Source organism: Drosophila santomea, chromosome 2R, assembly GCF_016746245.2.
Source record: "Drosophila santomea strain STO CAGO 1482 chromosome 2R, Prin_Dsan_1.1, whole genome shotgun sequence".
NCBI lineage: Eukaryota > Metazoa > Arthropoda > Insecta > Diptera > Drosophilidae > Drosophila > Drosophila santomea.
The window spans coordinates 12,211,929-12,231,565 of NC_053017.2; the positions used below are offsets into that span (position 1 = coordinate 12,211,929).

General features: G+C 42.8%; 1 protein-coding gene and 1 long non-coding RNA gene across 5 annotated transcripts; one reads left to right on the top strand and one right to left on the bottom strand.

Moving 5' to 3' along the window:
- Positions 1-76: 76 nt before the first annotated feature.
- LOC120447174 (heterogeneous nuclear ribonucleoprotein K homolog) lies at positions 77-19,369 on the bottom strand. Of its 4 annotated transcripts, none has more exons than XM_039628632.2 (9): positions 19,183-19,369; positions 11,286-11,392; positions 11,121-11,177; positions 9,383-9,426; positions 8,447-8,519; positions 8,284-8,379; positions 1,276-2,202; positions 1,021-1,215; positions 77-485 (listed from the first exon to the last, which is right to left on the bottom strand). In XM_039628632.2, exons 2-8 carry the CDS (start codon positions 11,379-11,381, stop codon positions 1,024-1,026), a joined length of 1,485 nt encoding a protein of 494 aa, XP_039484566.1. In that variant the 5' UTR covers positions 11,382-11,392; positions 19,183-19,369; the 3' UTR covers positions 77-485; positions 1,021-1,023. The 4 variants fall into 4 exon arrangements, with proteins under 4 accessions (XP_039484566.1, XP_039484564.1, XP_039484565.1 ...); XM_039628630.2 differs by having other exon boundaries at positions 1,046-1,215; positions 19,183-19,368; XM_039628631.1 differs by lacking the exon at positions 19,183-19,369 and adding an exon at positions 17,141-17,159 and having other exon boundaries at positions 1,046-1,215.
- LOC120447176 lies at positions 14,160-15,100 on the top strand. Its single transcript, XR_005615921.1, has 3 exons — positions 14,160-14,578; positions 14,633-14,880; positions 14,938-15,100. It is a non-coding gene; the product is annotated as an uncharacterized LOC120447176 (long non-coding RNA).
- Positions 19,370-19,637: the final 268 nt, after the last annotated feature.

Here is a 19,637-nt window from a genome sequence, read left to right on the forward strand (position 1 = left end):
TTTATAATGTGAATAAAACCCTATTATACAAACATGCCCCACAGCGTTCAAACATAACGTACAAACATCGACTGGATCAAGTTTTTGTTTACTTTATTTGTTCATTCTTCTTATCATACAGAGTTTTAAGGTTGACTTTCCCCCAAATTGCAAACTGGTGACGACGAGGATGAATGGTGGGGGATGCGGGCGCTGATGGTTGGGGCAACTCGGTTCCAGTTTCTTATTCATTTGGGGCATATTCACTTAACGTTATAGAAGAAATACATAAATTTCTTTCGTATTTGGAGGATGCTCTTTCGCCCTGGTCTTTCGCCAGTTCTTCCTTTTAGTAAATTTAAATTTAAACGTGAAACGCAGCACTTCTCGATGGTTATTGTAGTTGTTGTTGAATTTGTTGTTGCCGATGGTGTTGCTATTGCTGTTGTAGCTGGCTGTTCAAGTCGTTGCCCACTTAAATGTTTCGCCTACCATTCTCGTGTACGCTGCAATGAAAAGAGTCGGCAGCAGGATGGCAGCAAGCCAAAGGAAAACATAATTAATGAACTTTTTAATGAACAGCAGATACAGCTAAATGAATGTGGGTGTGGATGTCGGTGGGCTTGTGATGGGATGGTAGTGGGAATTTCGTTTTTGGGTGAAATAGTTAATCGCGATGGATGTTTTTTCTTTGTGAGGAGTTTCCAATGCCGTGTTTAGTTATACTGGTTAACCATCGATAGAATGAAGAGCACAAATGCACGCCGTAAGAAGACAAGGGATTTATTGTTATTACCAAAGACCAAACAACAAAATCACTAGTCTTCCATACGGAATGCACTCCCAGGAGGACCAGTCGGTTAGTTAATAACGAGTTTGGATGGAGTTACGATCAAGCACTTAATTTAACACTTGGAACACAACGCAGACACCACTTTCCAAATTAATCACGCGTTGCCATTGGTTTGGGGCCAGGTATTGTTAGTGTTAGAGTGTTATTGTGGGGTGGGGGTGGTTAGACAAATGATAGGAAGTGCATACTTCTTAGTCTGATTGCGACACCAACCTCTGTTGCAGCAGATACTGGGCCATTTGTATTTGCTTGGGCGTGCCCGAGATGGTGATGATACGATCGTTCGAGTTTGGCAGGGGCTCGTCGATGGTGATGTATGCACTGGACTCGTTGCGGATGCGACGGATGCGGCCACCTCCCTTGCCAATAATGGCACCAGCCAGCTGAAACGCAAAGAATACTATTAGTTAAAACTCGATTAATTAATAAATATGTACACCCACCTCTTTTGGAATGGTGACCTGTGTGCTGTTGTTGGGATCATGACCCTGTGGCACATTTGTCGCCGCATTTGGGCTGCCATTTGGCCCACCGTTTGCTCCACCGCCAGCATTGAAGCCACCAGCTCCATTAGCACCACCCAAGGCTCCAACGCCGCCGTTGTTAGCACCACTCAGTCCATTGCCCAATCCACCGGGTCCGCCAGGATTCTGACCAAAGCTGCCCAAACTGGGCAGGCTGCTGGTACCGCCCTGGTTCTGGCTGAAGCTACCAAGGCTTGGCAGACTGTTAGTGCCCTGGGTCTGTCCAAAGTTGCCGGAATTTCCGCCAAAGTCGCTGGGTCCGCCGCCAAAACCGTTGTTGCCAAAGCTACCGCCACCGAAAGGTCCACCGGCACCGCCACCAAAGCTGTTTCCGGCAAATCCGCCAGCACCACCAGCGCTGTTGCCAAAACCATCAACATCGCCGCCACCGCCATTGGCCCACGGGTTGATGAACGGATTGTCGCGCTGTCCCATACCAGCACCTGCCACAGCTCCGCCAGCAGCGCCGCCAAAGCGATCAGCTCCACCACGTCCGCCAGCATTGCCGCGTGCTCCGCCAGCATTGAACCCACCACCATTGCCTCCTGCTGCTCCGCCGGCAGCACCTCCAGCTCCACCTCCGCCGTTACGATTGTTTCCCCGCTGACTGGGTCGGGTACTGCCGCTTCCAGTGCCGTAGCCACCATACTCATCCGCATATACGCGGTCGAAATTCATGGGATCATAGTTATGTATCGCTCCCTTGATGGGAGTGTCCCGGGTGAGTGTGATCACCTCGCGCACCGCATCGATGACCTGGCTCTGCTTGCCCACGGTCTGCACCACACGGTCTGTGCTCTGGGGTGCCACATTTGAGAAGACCTTCAAAAACCGGCAGCCGATGCGCTGTAAAATTTAAATTAAGGAAATAAATTAGTATACTGATTAAAACTTTTCATGTAAGTTGTGCCCTTATAAACGGTATGTTTAAAGCTGAAGGAAATTTTAGCATTTTAGAAATCTAGAAAAATTCATGTCAGGTACCTAACACTTGTTGCCTTTTTGTAGTTTTATATAGTACCTATACTTTCCGAGAAAATCAACCAAAACTAGTTTTACGAACGAAACAAATATGTATCAGTGTCGCCATTTTGAAAACTGTGTATTCCATGGCTAAGTAATTTATTTTCCCAGAATTTAGAACAAAAGGACACACACCGAGCGTTGCAAATTCTGGTCAAGGTCCAGTAAAGGCCGAGCCTAAATCAATTTGGCCATGACATTGCCCCTGGGTCTTGACCCGAAACTCTTTACAAAAGTATGTTCTGTGTCCTGCATCCTGGCACAGCGGGCAATGGCTTCTAATCAGCATGAAGCAACGACGCGGCAGATGTTGGACATATATAGCTTCTACCTGCGCTGGGACAGCGATTCAGGATTCAGAATTCGGGGCAGCTGTTCGCTCTGCTCAGCATGTAAAGTGGCAGGAAGTGCTTGCTCCCCCTTCTCCCTACATATTTGATATCCTCTCCGATATCTCTCCATCTACAGCTCCTCGTCTTGCCTTTCTTTTCCCTGTCTGCGGCGGAAGTGTAAATGAGAAATTTGATAGCCACTTAAGGGGGGACCGAACAAGAGGCTCGCACTGATTTCCGAGTGTGTGAGTGCATGTGTTTGGAGGCCCGCTTCCGTTTCGAATCCCCTTGTTTCCTCTGGACCCTTTCCAGTTCGTCATTGTCCCCGGTCGCCTGGACGCGTTTCCCATTTTTATTTGTGCCTGGCCGTCTGATGATTGCATCATTCCTAAGCCCATTGCGTGCTGTATAAGTGTGGTGTGGCAGTGACCAAAGGCTGCGTCATGTTGGCCCCCCTCTCCCTGGCGACAAAACTCGTTGCGTGTGCTCCAGACAACAATGGCGACATCAAAATTGTGAAGTATACCTCCCCGCCCCCTGCGGCAACGTTTTGCCCCACAATTGGGGCCTGTTCAATGGCCTGGGGAATAGCGTTGAGTCACACAGTGTAGTGTATAAACACACAGGACGACCATGTTCCATGTCCGTGGTCGGTCATTCAGTGAATCAAAAATTATTAAATTTAAACATGATAACGGACTGTATCTGCTCCTCGTTTTATCTTAATAGCTGCTGTGTGTGCGTGTGGATCACGAAATATAGCATACTTTCGGACTTCGCACGAAATGCTAATATAATGTAAAAAGCTAAACTAGTGGCTCACAGCTATAAAAGGAAGCAAGCTCACTCCATCACATAAACAGGCACTATTTTTAATATTTTTGGCGCCCAACAGCTAGAATTTTGACAAACTGTCGTTTTGTGGCGCCACCAAGCTAAATAATAGATTATGTATAGAACTGAAAGCCATTTTGGTGGCACCAGTTTTTGTAACAGCTTTCCCATATTGTGTATAGTGCTTCTTGGACACTTGATTTTTAAATATCACTTTGTTTTATACTCGTACCTCCTGAACTATCCACTTTTAGCGCACACATATTTCATTTACTTCGGGTTCGCTTTCCTTTATATATTATATATACAGGTTGCGGTAGAGAACTGATTTTTTTTTATTTGAAAGATAATTGGTGGCATTAATGTTGGAATATAACTTCGGGCAAATGGCCACCACGTGAAACTGCATCCTGGAAGTCCAATTCTCGACCACTTTTTCACCCGATATATACGAGTATTTCGCGAGTTTAAGGACTCTGGTTACGAGAGATGGCACAGGAGCAGAAGCAGGAGCACGAGGACCGTTCCCGACCAGCGCCAATGTCGAACTAATTGAGTTCAACGATTGCCAGTTGCCATGTAAGGAGAAGAAGACGCAGGCAGAGAGAAAAAAATGAAAACACTCGCACACAGGCACATAGTCCTCAGTTTCATGAAAGGCAAAAAGAAATATGAACACGGGAATACACACACACACACACATACACACGAACGCAGAGCAAGAGCAGCGACTGCGGCAGAGGGCGCTCTGCTTCTTCCCTTCGTCCTGCGGCATTTGTTGTTGCTGTTGTGTGTGTGTCACGGCAGGCCAAAAAGGAAACGCAGGCTGCTGGGACAGCTGCTGCTCAGCTCCCGCTGGCAGCGAAACGGAACCGGTGTATTCCGCTCTCTTCAATACAAAAAAAAAAAATATATATATACAAAAAAAGGAATAAAAATGAAAAGGATACCATCTTCAACAACTCGAAGTTTGCATACTCTTGGTAGCAGAACTAAATCTTGCTTTCAAGTAGGTTATCTCTCTTAAATCGAAGCGTTCATATCATGTATTGTATACCAATCCTTATACTATATTCAGACTATCGAAAGTCATGTCTAACTATCCGCTCAACTTAATTCCCAACTTGATTGCTGTACACACAGCTCATAAAAACTATAGCACCCTTCGCAGCGGCATAGAAAGTTGAATTCTTTTTTCAAAACGCATGCGCAGATGAAGAAAAAAATAAATAAAACGAAAGCAAATGTTATGAGCATAATCCAACAACACGACATAACTATGTAAGTACATACATACAGTACAAGGGCAACCCATTAAACAACAAATCGCCTACGATTGATAAGCAAGAACAGAAGTGAAAGAAGTGGGATCGAATCATATATGCAGCATCCACTAGATGCAGAATTGTTTTCCATTAAAGGATTTCAGCGAGCTTAGTAATGCGCTTAAGAGCTGCCAGCACAGAAGGATGAAGATAGAGAGTGTCTTTCGGAACGAAGGACTGCAAATGGCAATCAAAATTCACTTACGACAACCGCAATTAAAAAACTTTTACGTTCTTTTGCACACACGGAAACACCAAGCAAACCAAAGGAGGAGAAAACGTACGTAATTGAAGTACCACGCTCACCGTACGCATATCAGTTACATATCAGTTGTAAGTTTAAACTTTAAGCTAAATCTAGGTATTCTACTTGTGTAAATACTTTGTTTTTCTATATTTGCGTATCTATGTAAATGCTACCACAGTAGCTACTGCACATTTCTGTTGGTGTCAAGGCGAAAAAACCATCGGGGGAATGTTGAGGATTCTATGTAGGAGCGTAGTCGAGGATGCGGCAAACAAGTCGGAAGGAAGCATCAAACTACTAATTTGATGCCGAGCACAGAAAGCGAAGAAGGAACCGGATATTGACGAAATTCCACGGCTGCCGCTCTCCGTTTGCCCCACAAAAGTTCCCTCTACGAACTTATTAATCAAATGATCAAAGGGAGCCCAGAGCCAACTCAAACCCAAGCGACAAATCGCGTTGGCTGCCCCAAAAAAAAAAAATAAAAAACTATCAGGAAACCAGATGTCGCTGCCAGGACTCGTCGTTTGCTTCAGCTGCCGCAATTCTAGGAATGCCTACGAAAAGGGTGCCCTTTCTTGCCATTTTCTGGAAGGTATTCAAGGTTGTGCCAGGCAATCGCATTTAATGTCATTATCTTTTAAATTAAATTGTGAAGGAACGGGTCCGGAATTTAGAGCTCCAATTTAGTAGCATTAAAGGCGCCAACAGAGAGCATGAGATAATGAATTAGTACTATACCACATGCACATACAAGTGAGATCAAAACATTATATATTATGAAGTCATATATAGTTCTACAGAAATGCATTCAAATCGATTAGAAAGAAGCACCCTGTATTCCAGTATACGTGTGTAGGTAGCACCTGTTTGGCATTCATTAAGACGAACAGCAAGCAACAAATGTAAGCCGCAGGCAGCCAGACGGCAAAGCAGGCAAGCAGACTTGAACAAAAGCCAATGGCACGCTCAATCCTCAAATGCATTTTAGGGCATTTCGGATTTACGCACACACGCATACACACAATGGATGACGACGGCTGCAGGATCAGCCTTCCTGGCCTGCCTGGTGGAGTCGAAGTAGAAGCAGCTGTCGCTCATTATTGTGAGACCCTGACAGATGCCTCTTCTCTCCTGCCTCCTTGGCACAGGACAACATTTTAATGGGCAGCATGGGCGACATGAAACACGAAACAGTTGTCTATGAACCGTGAGCCTATATCGGCAACACATGTCATGTCCCAGGAATGCGACAATTTTGGATCCAGTTTTTGGGGGGAAAATGTTTTAAAAATAACCTAATCCCAGGCAGCTAAGCTGAGAAACGAACTGAATAGATAGATAAAACGAAAACTTAGCTTAAGGAAGTAATTATGATAACCCCAAGCGAGGAGATGAGCAGCGGAAAACCGGCTGCGTCAGAAACTCCGAGCGGGAAACGGCAGAAGGATAAAGCCAAATGGAAAGGAAACAGCTGCTTGCAGGGCCAGTTGTGGCCATTGCCCATGTTGTTCTTGCCGCCACGAAGAAGGCAGTAAAGTAACGAGGACGACTTCCTTTTTTTTTCTGCCAAAACGCAACCAAAAGGGGACCAAATACAAAAAATAAAAAAAATGAAGTTACAAATGCAAAGAAGACAGGCAAACACATGCTAGTCGGTGAGGCACAAACTAGGGATTCAGGGATTCTTCCCATTCTGATCATCTGCCGTGACCATCAAAGCGACGGACGGCAGCTGCAAGGATGCTGCTGCTGCGAAGGAGCCGCGAGTCTCGTCTAAGAAATGCATAATAACAATACAGCAACTTAGGCAACAGAACGAAAAGAGGCCACGATGGTGTAGGAATATACAGACGTAAGCTTTTTGTTTGCCGCCGCGGACTTGTTGACCTCCATAAAAAACAGCGCAGCAGCGCAAAAATATGAATATGCAAGAGCATAGAAGAGAACCGAAAGTAGGAGGCACTTTTAATTCAAGGCGGCTCTTGGGCTTGTTCCAATTAAAATGCAGCCCCTCCTGTCGTCGCTAATTAATGAGCCAAGCCAAATTGCGGATGGCAAAAAAAAAAAGTGCGATGCAGGTGCGAGGAAACGCGAGAGTTCGCCAATTGATTCACATCACACTCCGTCACACAATCCTGTACAGCAAGCCTTAAATTGCGAATTGCGCAATTGAAAAGCGTTTGGCGTGGCCGGGAGCCATTTTCAACCATTCACCATTCCCCCATCCACCTGCCCTTCGCACCTGCCGCTTGGTATTTGCCAGTGAAGAGGAGGCTGCCAAAGTGACAAGTGCGTTATGAAAGCCTTGGCACAGACGTCAGCAACAGATTCTCCAACTGAACGCCATTCCAAACCGTACACACTCATTGATGGAAATGCATTCTACTGTCGTTGCCACGGAGCAAGGACTTGTGCGTACGGAGCCCGTCGGAACTGGATGCGAGGACGCAGCAGCATAACTCGCATAAAGTTTTCGATTTAACCAAGCGCAAAGTTATGTTGACGGGTTTCGGGTTCACGTGACTGCCGCAAACGTTTGGGATCGTCAAAAACATGTCACAAATTCCCACTAACAATGCGGGCCACCTCACGTCCTGACCTGCATCTCCTTCTGCACTCATGTCCTTCCTGCCTCGTTCCCACTATTCGCTCGTAATAGGCCCAATTAAGTTAGCCTTCATTTGTCATGGCTGGCTGGCGATGTCAGTTGACCGCAGGACACTGGCATTATATGGCATGGAGAGCCGTGTGAACGTCGCACATGCGAGGGCACAACTGGGAATTACATCAGAAATAGCGGAAATACTTGAGCTAAATATGTAATCAGCAAGAGCCTTGGGATCGGGCACATCCATATGTGACAGGTCGTGTAATAGACGTCCCTTTTCCCTAGTCTGTCGTTTTCCCACAACAAAGTTCAGCTCACTCAGACCGCAATGTAATAGCTGGCTCGTATCAAAATTATACGATCGATAAAAATTGTAACATTATAATTATACAGCCTTTATGATGAAAATAACTATTACTGCATCTAATCACATATCTATTACTAATGGAGTACCGTATTCTTTTAGATTACTACCATGTTCCAGGCCATAAAAGCCCAGTTCTAAGTAATCTTATAGACTTAATGGGTACAAGGATATGGCATTTGGTTACTTACGTCGCGGATCTCCTTGATCTTTTGTCCACCTTTGCCAATGACGCAGCCGGCCAAGCTCTGATGGATCAGTAGGCGCACATCGAAATCCTCGTCGCGCTGTTGGAAGAACGAAGAAGAGGGTTAACCATTGGGAACACAATTGCATTGATAAAAGTTGGCTTACCTCCTCAAAGTATTTCAGCATTTCGGTGATAATCTCCAATGTGGACTCTATATCCGCCGATATTTGGATGGTTCTGTACGAGCGATTAAACGTGCATAGAAATTGGTTTGGTTTTTTTTGTTTTTTTTTTTTAGTGAGTGTTGGCGAAAAAAGAGAAAGAAGTGAGGGGAAACGCATATTAGAATAGAATATTAACTGAAAATTATTTAAGGTCTAAACATTGTGTTCTTTTTATATCTTTTGGTTTTATTTCGGGGTCCATGGAACAAACTTTGGCAGAGAGATTCGGTGAGAGATAGAGAGAACAAGAGGGCGAGCAAGTGAGATTCTGTCCCTGTTGCCATGTATCAAAACAACAATACCACACAAGGACACACAAGACGCTTGCTGGGATTTCGATATGGACAAATGGATGATCTCAGGCCAGCGGTTTGGCTGGCCCTTGCCTCTCGGCTGATTTCCGATTTCGGTGAAAATAACCATAGGCCGTGCATTTTGGGATGGGTTAATCGGGGTACTTGAGGTGCATTGCGGATTAGTATGCGATTAGGATTAGGATTAGCCGGAGAGCGAGATAAAGAGACGGAGCTAGCTAGTTAGACTGCGGCAAGCTTGGTTGCAATACTACTACATATACGGATTGGGACACCAAGTGCCTGATATTTATTTATTTCTATATATTTTTTTATTTGGCGGGAGGGTGGGAGTAAGGACATATCACAATGTTCATGTAATTATTTATAGATGGGTACAGCTAGCGCATACAGGACATACAGAGAGATCTAGATGGGCTAAGGCTATGTAAGAACACGGAACACGAGTACCACTCGGCTCGGTGCTATTGGGTCCACACAATATACGAGTATAGGATATGCATTGAAGAGATGCGATTATAATCTAGTAATTGGTAAAAGGTTAAAGATTTTTGTGGTTTACCGTTCGGGGCCTTGGGAATCGTCGACAGACACAGTGGCTTTATACTGTGCCCCACATTATTCACACATATTTGGAGACACGGGCGGGCAGGCAGGCGGGCGTTTGATGGGCGGGCGGGCGTTTCAGTATCGGTATCGTTTTCGGTCGATGGACGGGCGGGCGGGCAATCAGATAGGCGGGCGGGCGGACGGTCAGTTGGTTGGTCGATGGACGGGCGATTTAGTATAAGTAATTGTATTTTGGTTGATTGATTCGCCGTTTTCATTTTCATATATATAAAGAAAGGCATTTCACACAGGGAGGGGGAAGGTCGCCCACACAGATACAAACCCACATGGCACATGGAAATGGGGATTCGCACGCGTATATATACAGATATTAGAATTTATATAGATATAGGCGTTTATAGCCAGATTTTGTAGCATAATAGCATAATGCACGGCAACAGGGGGTGCAATTCGATTCGGGTTTCGACATCGGGCCAGGCCAGTTTCAGATTCGGGTTCAGGTTCGGATTCGTATACGAATTCAGATACGGATACAGATATAGATATTTATCCGAGGTTACCCAGTACCCGGGTGGGACATATAGACCAGAGACCATGGACCAGCGGTGCAGAGTGATGGTGCGGGCGGGCGGGCGTTTGATTGGTTGGTTGGAGGTTCGATTCGATCGATAAAGTTCGGTTCGATTCGATTCGATTCAGATGAGCGGTTGAAGATTTTTGTTGGACGTGCGAACCGACGACAGTTTGGTATATATTGGTTTTGTTCAAATCGAAATCAAAATCGATTTGTTGGTTACATATGGGGTGTACGCAAGAATAGAGAGAGAGAGAAGAGAGAGAGAGAAAATTGTTCATTTAGTTAAAAGGTTAATTAGCGGTGTAAATTTATCGTTTTATTTTCATATTCTTTTCTTATTGAGTTATATAAAAAAAACGAAATTTTTGTCCAGATTTTGATTAAATAAAGCGCCTTTAGTATATATTACACATATTTGCATCCAAGCTTCATGGATTAGATTCCCCTAAGATCGTATTTCAAATGCTCATTTTTGTTTTTGCCAGTAACGAAACGATAAATAAAGAGAAACAGAGATTCGAAATACGGTAGCCAAACAGAGAAAGTAAGAGAGAGCATGAGAGAAAGAGCGTTAGTCGAGTGCAAGGACCCGAGTTAGTGTGAAGCGTGTTGCTATTCCACTAGGATTTGGGTTTCTCCAGGACCTCCGCCTACATGGAGATCGATCGGGGGAGCGTGAGACGAAGATAGCGGGAAAGTGACAGAGAAAGAGAGAGAAGTAGAGAAAGGGAAATTTGGGTACCATACCGAGGCAAAAGACAAAGATCTCTTCGGATTCGGTGTTGGTTTTGTATTCGGGTTTCGGGAGTTTCCCAGCTTCAATTCAATTCGAGCTGGAGAATAGGACGGCTGCCAGAGACAAAGTCGAGAGAATTGAAAAAGAGGTGGACAGTGAGAGGGAGACAGAGTTCGCTAGAGAGACACACAATGACAGCGGCAGTGGCAGAGGCTTTCGGGATTCACTGGGGACATGGTTTCGATTTGGTTATTTTCGCTTGTAAGTTTCTAAGTTTTGTGGTGCAACAAATAAGACATAATTGTAAATAATACTAGACGCTTCAATAGTGAATTATGCAGTTTGTTTGTCTATCTTTTGTTTTTTGTTTTGTTTTGTTTTCAACTGACTGTGGAGTTCATGGGTTTGTTATAGTACCTGAGTCCTCATCTTCTGAATGTGCTGTCCTCCTTTGCCAATCACAGCTCCAGCGATCTGTAAAATGATAAAAGATAGAAAATAGTTTGGAGTTCGTTAATCGTTAATGAAGGGCTTTCGGCTTTAGGTATTCCACTTAAATGAATGTACCAGCAATTAACTTACACTGCTCGGAATCAGTATGCGAACGGTCTCCTCGTTGCGGCGATTGCGCTTCTGGTCCTGTGGTCCCTCCCCTGCATCGTTCATTTCACGCTTCATTCTCAGTCTCTCTGCAATTGGAAAGGCGGAATTCGGAATTCGATTAATCTCGCAATTGTTTAGCCAACTATGTTGATCTTTGGCCAGTTTCGGTTCAACTGGCACATCAAATCGAACTGCCACTGCCTCGAGTCAACTACTCTCGGCATTTGTAAATCGTTGTGGGCCGAACAGAGTTGTCAGCTTAGCTACCAGTTGATTTGGCTAGAAATTAAAGTTTAGTTAAGAAAATACAAACTGATTGTTTGATCCCACAGTAAGCAGTCAACAGTGTATCTATTACGATAAATCTGTGGAATATCTATGATACAAGTGCTATAACTATCTATCAAATTAGCGAATTAATAATGGCTTTTTGAAGACCCGGCATCACTGATGAACACATTCCGAGAAGTCATGAGGTGAGTCGCAGGTTTCTTGACGTTTTTTGCCCACCGCAATTGAATAACAATTTAATTCAGTTTCCATTTCAGAGCTAAGCTCTGTGTCGAGATCCGATCTGGTTCGTGCCGCAGCTGCACTTGGCTGCGATTCATCTCGGTGGCCCGCGCGTTGCACTTCCAATTTGGGAGGCATCAATCATCAAGTATACGCCCTGTGCCCCACACACCAGCCCCCTAAAAGCCCAGTAAGCGGAAATGCCAGACAACCAACGCTCCAGCGAAACCCCTATATATAGTATTTCTATAAAAATATTCTTGTGTAGCACTGCACTGCATGTATGATTTATATATGCTGGCATAATTGAGCAAGCCAACATGCGCAACAACAATACGTTACGAATTGTAACGAAAAATTATAAATTTATAGACATGAAGCTGGGGGCAGTGGGTGAGAGTTGGATTCAACAATTGTTGGCCTTTGTGTGGACCGCCCACGGCAATAAGTTGAAATCCCTCATTATTTCAAGGGACCTCAGGTTTTTTCTTCTATTCCCTAAAATGGAGTATCTCAGCTTGTACACCAGTGTTTATGGATTTCGGTGGAAATAACGATATTTATCATATCAAGCATGAAATAAAATAGCTACTAGCTGATCGCAGAGTATTCGCACTTCGATGAATCGAAATCAGTTCAACGGCTGTTCACTTTATTGTGGTTTCATATGTCAAAACGCCAATTGTCCAAGCTGCTGTTAAGTTGTCAAAAATCTTTTCGATATAACAATGAGCAAACAGCAGCTTCGGAAGATTAAATGAATTTTTCGAGGGCTCAAAATTTGACTCGACTTGAAGTACAGGTGGTGTAGTACATTATTTGGAGTGTATGTGGGCAGAGCTTAAAAAAGTGGTAGCCACCTTCAAGCCGAAGTTGATCAGGCCTTTGGATGCTGATGCAATGGTAATTGTTAACATTTGGCCATTGAATTTGACAGGATTTCACCAGGAATATAGGGCTACAAGTGCCAATCAGTATTCAAATGAGAAAACCCATATAATGCTGCGCGACTTAAATATAATAGGGCTTTTGTTCACCAAGTTACCTTCTTTTGTTTTTAAAAATATCACAATGTTTCACTAATATTATTATTGTTGGCAAAGATCTTATAGATTTGCTTCTCACATTCACAGACTTGGTTTATTGGTGGTATAACACCATGGATCTGAGGATCCAACCAAATGAATAGAGCCAGTGCAGAGAGCACCGCCCGAGAGTCCTGTACGAAAACTAATGAACTCAATTTACCAGAACTGGGGCTATTTATACCGGAAAAGCCATCCATATAATGCCCAAGGGCTGACCAATCGGAAGCTATAGGATCGGTATATAGACAGCGGAAATCGTCGGCCAATAGAAATCGTACAAATCAAGTGACAATACCGAAAACGGGGGAAGTTACCGCTTTTGGACACCGGATGCTAGGCAACCAGGATAATTGTACTGGACTGACCATAACAGAAGCTCTATACGGACCATAGGATAGATAAGTTCCTATGTACGAAATGGGGGCGCATACCCTATATATACGGATACAAAATATTGGTATCATGGGAGGAAAGTGCAGTTTTCTATTGGAACTTTACATATGTGAGATATGGATTCATTATATAAATTTGGGTCCTCCTCTGCTACCCCAACCGCAAGGTATTTATACATATATCACATATACCCCACAAATTGTATAGTAATTTTCTAAGCATGTGTTGGTGGAGGACTGGGTATTGGATTTTAAGTTCGACATTAGTCTAATAACCAGGGGTTTTAAATGACACAAAGGGGACTGCAGTTTTCTTGCAGTTATACGCGCCTTTTCGAGGGAACTTCAGCTGATGTTTTCACATTATGCATATTTTAAGGGCTGAATAAACGGATCATCGGTGGAGTGAGCTGAGCTGGCGAAGTTGAGGCAATTGAAGGCGGAACCCGTTTGTCTAAGATAGCAAATCGTTTAACTATTGATAGAGCAATCGCCATATAGGGTCCAGTCCCTCGACTAAACGCCTGTGAAATGCAACAAATTGCGCTGACCTGGACAAATATCATTAAGGGGGGCTATCGCTACGATGACGTGGCATTAGACGGGGCCTTCAATGCACTTTGCATGTGCATCTGATGGACATGGTTTATTCAGGCAAATTGCAATAATTTCAAAACTCCAGTCCTTGCAAGATGAACCCATGTGCCGCACAACAAAATGGGGCCACCCAAAGCAATAACCAATGAAGCACTGGGAGTATTAACAGCCGTTCCCAACGGGTTGGCAAACTAATTATAGGGTAATTCCTGTGACAGACCGCACCATTTACAATTGAAAACCCTTAGACCGGAAGAGCAATTTAAAAATGGAAAAAGAATCGAAGATTGCTTCCGTTTTTATCAGCACCTTCATCAGCAGACTGCAGTCTGCGTGAGTGTGTGGTTAGACTGGCGATAGAAGAACTTTTTCAGCCAGAAATTTGCCACCCAGCAGCCTCCCAGGAGCAGAGGCGAATTGCAATGGAGGAACTGAAGGAGTTGAACGGTGAAAGTCAGCAGGCTGCTCGCATTCCTGAAAGTGACATAAATGACAGGTACACAATTATGTGAAAATCATTTGATTGCTGTCCACATCCTGTTCAAATAGCTTTTGACGGCGCACACGCGGCCAGCCAAACCAACCAACACCCACAAGCCACCCTTCCTCGCCATCCACCACCCAGAATGCCACCCACCAGCGACACCACAATAAGCGACAATAATTTAAGTTGCCCGGCCAGGTGAGTGCTTGGAACTTTTATCCCCTTTTTTGTTTTGTGCATATTTCCCCCCAGGCCAATACACTAATACGCAGGTGGGCTGGCTGACCACAAAAACGCAAACACAGCACAGCAGCTACAATGGCAGGAAGATAAAGGCACAAGGGGAACCGCTGGCGAGTTTATGTCCAGCGAGACGTGGCAAGCCACACGAAAACGCGGTTTGTGGCTGCCCACCGAAATGCAAAAAACAAAAGCCGGGAAATGTTAATTTCAGCTAAGAGAAAAGTGTATACCCTGCTCCATATGCTCAACTGATCAATGTAAGTTTTTAAGGTCTAAAAAATTTGTTTATTGAGAATTTTTAATGACAGTTATAGTTATTCTCTAAATTGCATTATGAAAAGCAAATTAAAATGGCCCTCATGTGTTTTACAATCAAATAAAGGGCGTTGGATCTAGCGTGTCATTTATCGTGTCATCAAAATAAAACACTTGGGTGAATGTTTCAAAATGATCAGATCCCGAAAAATCCATAACATTGATGTGCCCTTTTGCGTCAGCAGGCATAACATTATTACACGAAAAGTGTAACAAATATCGTTAATATAACCAAGCAACTTTTCAATGTTTTAAGCCCTTTTAATTAATTTTCTACAGTTTTATTTACAGATGAATGAGTTACTGTATATTTTAGAATATATTCGAGCGAGCAGTCAATATAAATATATGATAGGTAATAGTTAATTTGAAGGAATTCATGTCACGTTTGTATCATTTCTATCCGAACACATGTGTGTCTGTGTTCACGCCTAAAGCCGGAGAAAGCTCCTGCCACATCCTGCCGTGCATTTTGCCAGCGTAATTGGGCGTTGGGTGTATGCGTTTCAACTCTATAATTTAGCGGAAAAACAGCTAATGGACGTCATGTCCAAACCAAAAAGAAAAAAGAAAACACAGGGAAAAAGGGAAAAAACAGTGCCCGGAACCAGAGGAAGGAATCAGGTTGAGGATATGGCCACGAAAGTTGGGCACCACCGCCGGAAATGCATACAATTGACAATTCTCATCGCCCCCGCGCTGCGTGTGTATTAGTGAGTGTGTATGTGTGTCCTGTTTGTGCTTTGTGGCCTGTCCACTTCAAGGCTTTTATGGACATGTCAGCGTGCTTAGCGAGCAGTCTGACTGAACTTCCCCCCCAATCGCGTGTCCCCTCCCACAAATCGGTGGTGGGGGCAAAGTGGGGCGTTAAGTTCAGTTCAGCTGGTCCCTGCGCTAATAACTAATGTGCTTATGGCGTGCGCCATGTAGTGGTTGCTTGCTGCTCCGCCAGTCTATCCTATGGTATTCTATTCTATTCTAGTCCGCTCTGTCCTGCTCGGCTGGCTTCTCTGCAGTCGTCCATTTATGTTCTCGTCCAACTTCCACAGTCTGATTACTATAGTTCGACTTGTCTTTGGCTGCTGCACGGCAACAAAAACTTTGTGACTTACGCACAGTAATCGAGATAGCAAAGCCCCAAATTTATCAGAAAATCACTACTTGAAGATGATCCTTGTAGCGCAATTCTACCATTTTCCAATTCGTGTGAGTTGTGAAGAGTAGGAAAATATTTTTCAGTGCACTTATACCCCCCTCCACACCCTCTTCACAATGGGGCAACCCCTGAAGTTGTTGCATTATTAAAAGGCTTCGATTGAAAAGTACTTTTCTGTCTTCCCACTCCAATTGTAGAACCAACTCAATTCTTCATTATTTCCCTTATTGCTTTGGCTTTATCTATTGCTGCGTTTGTCAACTGCATCTCTCGACAATCCATTCTTGGCTAATTAATTGGAAATATAAGAATTGCCTTGCAGCAATAGAAATACTCGTCAAGGTTTGAAAATCAATAAAACTCGCTTGAACACAAAACGTGTTTAAGCAATTTTTTCTTTTTTTTTTTTAACTGCGATTTGCATAAAAATATTTGTGCTTCTTTTCTACAGCATTTTTCGTCTGTCATTTGAGACAAAAGCCATCGAAAATCATCGAGTGGAACATGTTTTGCGAATGCGATTGAGTTGGGAGAAGGTTTTTACCGGAGAATGGCACTTGTGAGCTCAGAAATAAGCATTTCTCTGGGCGACCAAACAACCAACCAGCATAGTTAACCCATATAAACGGATGATAAGTTCTAGGAATTCACCTATATGCGGGCGGGCAACCTAACCGAGATGTTTGTGGCACTTATTTGTAGCAGGAAACAGATTCATGTGGGAAATCAGCAACATCAAAGCGACCTACATCCGACAACCAATTACAGTACAATTGCAACTTCACAATAATATATTTTTTGTATTTATTTCGTTTGCTCGTGCTGGGGCTGATTGCATTGAAAATATGGCAAGCAACATACATTTTTCATTTTGCAGGAGCGATTTAGAACGCAAAGCTACCAATAACAATATAAAATGTACATACATATATGTACACAAGTAGAGAATATAGGACAATGCACATGAATAGCAAATATTACATTTAAATATTTGATTTTTTCGCTATTTGGCATCTTGAACTAGTCAAAAATATAGCGATACTTACTTGTCACGTTCTTAATTTAACGATGACAAATTGCAAACCTCCATAAATAAGCTGCAAATGAAATGTAATGAAAATTACAATTATTTCGAATGCGTAAAACTATTTTTAAATGGTGAAGCACTACGACATTTATATTGGTCTATATTTTTGCGTACTCGTTAACTATAGAAGAATTTAATGAAGAAACTTAAATAGCTGTAGGAAAAAAACTATACAAGTTTAAGGCTGAAAATGTTACCACCTAAGATGCCACATAAAAAAACATAAATTACGACCATATTTTTAAACGTTTTACTGCAGAGCGTAATTACTGGAATATATTGTTCCTCATTTGCAATTATCTTATGAGAAGTTAGCTTTCATAAATATTATTTAAGTAATATTTTTATGAATGTACTTTACTTTTGAATATACATTTTTAATTTTTTACGAAACAATAGGAAAGACCCCAAACAATTTGTGTAAGAACCTATTTCCTTGTTTTACTGTGTGTTAAAACTAAAAAACAAACAAAATGAACACGAGGCTAATGAGTGAAATTTCCATGCCTGTTAACCAGATTTAAAAGGGTCAAAAATCTGAAAGGTAGAGAAGTAAAGGAAGACTGGCTCTTCTATGGAGCACCAAATACCAAGAGAATAAACAAAACAAACTATTTAGGTGTGTCACAGAAATATCTTCCAATCGCAAGTCAAATATTGGTGTCATAGAAATTTTAAAGTGATTTAAAAACCAACAGATTTTTGCTAGCCATTTTCATATTGTATGTATTGTATTTAAACCATTGAACAAGACTATTTGGTATTTGTTTGCTGACCAATTTTTAAAGCAGCACATTTACGTGAGAATTCAGTTCAATGTCAACGAACGCGTGCAAATAGCCGCGAAATATCTTTGAAATTGCTTCACTCGAAATAAACGCTAGAAACACAAAAATACCTCAGCCAAAAAAGGCAAATAAAAGCGAATTTTTTGCGCAAAACTGGAAATCTAAACAGAGACAAAGGAGATTCGTCACAATCGCCAAAGAACGAAAAGCAAAAGTCGCGTCTTAACGACCTGCAGAATTGCTGGGAAGATTTGCAGACAGAAGACGAAGAAGAAACGAGATTGTTAAAAAGCTGCAAGTGCCAATGGGTTAATGAGGGAGGGAGCGGTCATAGAGAAGAGTGTCTGGAAAGAGGAGCGAGTGAGGAAGAGACGGGACGAGGGGGAGGCAAGTAGGTGGTAATAAGCTGCACCCAGCCAACAAGCAAAACGACAACAACAGTTAGCTCCCATTGAACTCGCATTTGTATTTTTCTCTCTCATTAGCCTCTCTCTTTGCCATTTCCTCTGCTTCTCCGTTTTCTACGTAGTACCTCATCGATTGATGCTAAAAACTATGAATAAAATATAGGTTAGGCCTTTTCCTTATTTGTAAAAAGCAAACGAACGTTGAACTCGTCTCGTAGCGTGGGAGTTTTACTTTCGGAGCAACAAAACTATTTTGTTTTGATTTTATCTCGGCAAATTATAATGAAATTTATGCACCGGTGTAACCGCGTGGAGATAAAAGAAAAAAGGAAGAAAAGAAATGGAAAAAGCAGCAAATGTGAAAAACAAAACAAGCGACCAAAGCGGATGGGCCAATGATAAAAACAACAACTATGCGACTCTGTACTTTAAGTAAAAGCCGGCATGCGTGCGAGCAAGCGAGAGAGGGAGAGACGACGGGCGGCCGAGCGAGAGAGAGCTAGGAATATTTCTGTGTGCCCCGGTGGTTGTAACAAAAAGAAAGGAGAAAAAACTGTAAAAGTGAAGCGCCGAAGCCAAAAGAACGAATTTGGGGGTGTAGTTAAAAATCGCACTATAATGCTATAAAAAATCGGCATGTATTGGCGAATCTTTTTTTCGTAGAAATGTATTCGGGAAAACACAAGACCGCACACACGCATACACACACACTGCTTTTAGCCTGGTTTATTTGCCTCGCAAATTCGCTTTTCATTCGCGTCCCCCAGGCAAAAGACAAAAAAAAAATATGTTGAAGAAAAACTTACCTATCGGGATGCCTTTGTTTTTCTTCAGCTGCAAATACGCTGATGCCGCCAAACTTAATCACTTAACCGTCCAATTCTTATTCAACACGCTTTTGTTCTCCAGTAAACGCTAGCTGGTAAAATATTATTCAAAATATGTATAGCACAAACACACGAGAGCTGAGTTATAATGCACAAAACTTAGAGAGGAATTGGAAAATGGCGTATCACCCTGTCATCGATACCTAACTATCGATATGTGCAGAGCTAGGACAAAGGTTTCACACTGATTCTACTGTCCTTAGTATTTTTAACATTTTACTTATGTATGAAAATGGCACCAGTTCTTGCACACTTTGTCAACAAACAGCATTGATATTTATATATATTTAAGGTTACTTATTTAATTATAGTATATTCAAAGCACCTAATAACAGGTATATTGAAGAATACCTTTATTGCAAATACCGCATTAT

Bases quoted from the DNA above. Each gene is read 5' to 3' on its own strand.
- LOC120447174 (XM_039628630.2), bottom strand. From the start codon at position 11,381: ATGAAGCGTGAAATGAACGATGCAGGGGAGGGACCACAGGACCAGAAG. The intron at 2,203-8,283 runs GTAAGTAACCAA...TAAATTTTACAG, and splicing joins AGATCAAGGAGATCCGCGAC to CGCATCGGCTGCCGGTTTTT. The intron at 486-1,045 runs GTTGGTGTCGCA...TTTTCATTGCAG, and splicing joins CAGTATCTGCTGCAACAGAG to CGTACACGAGAATGGTAGGC.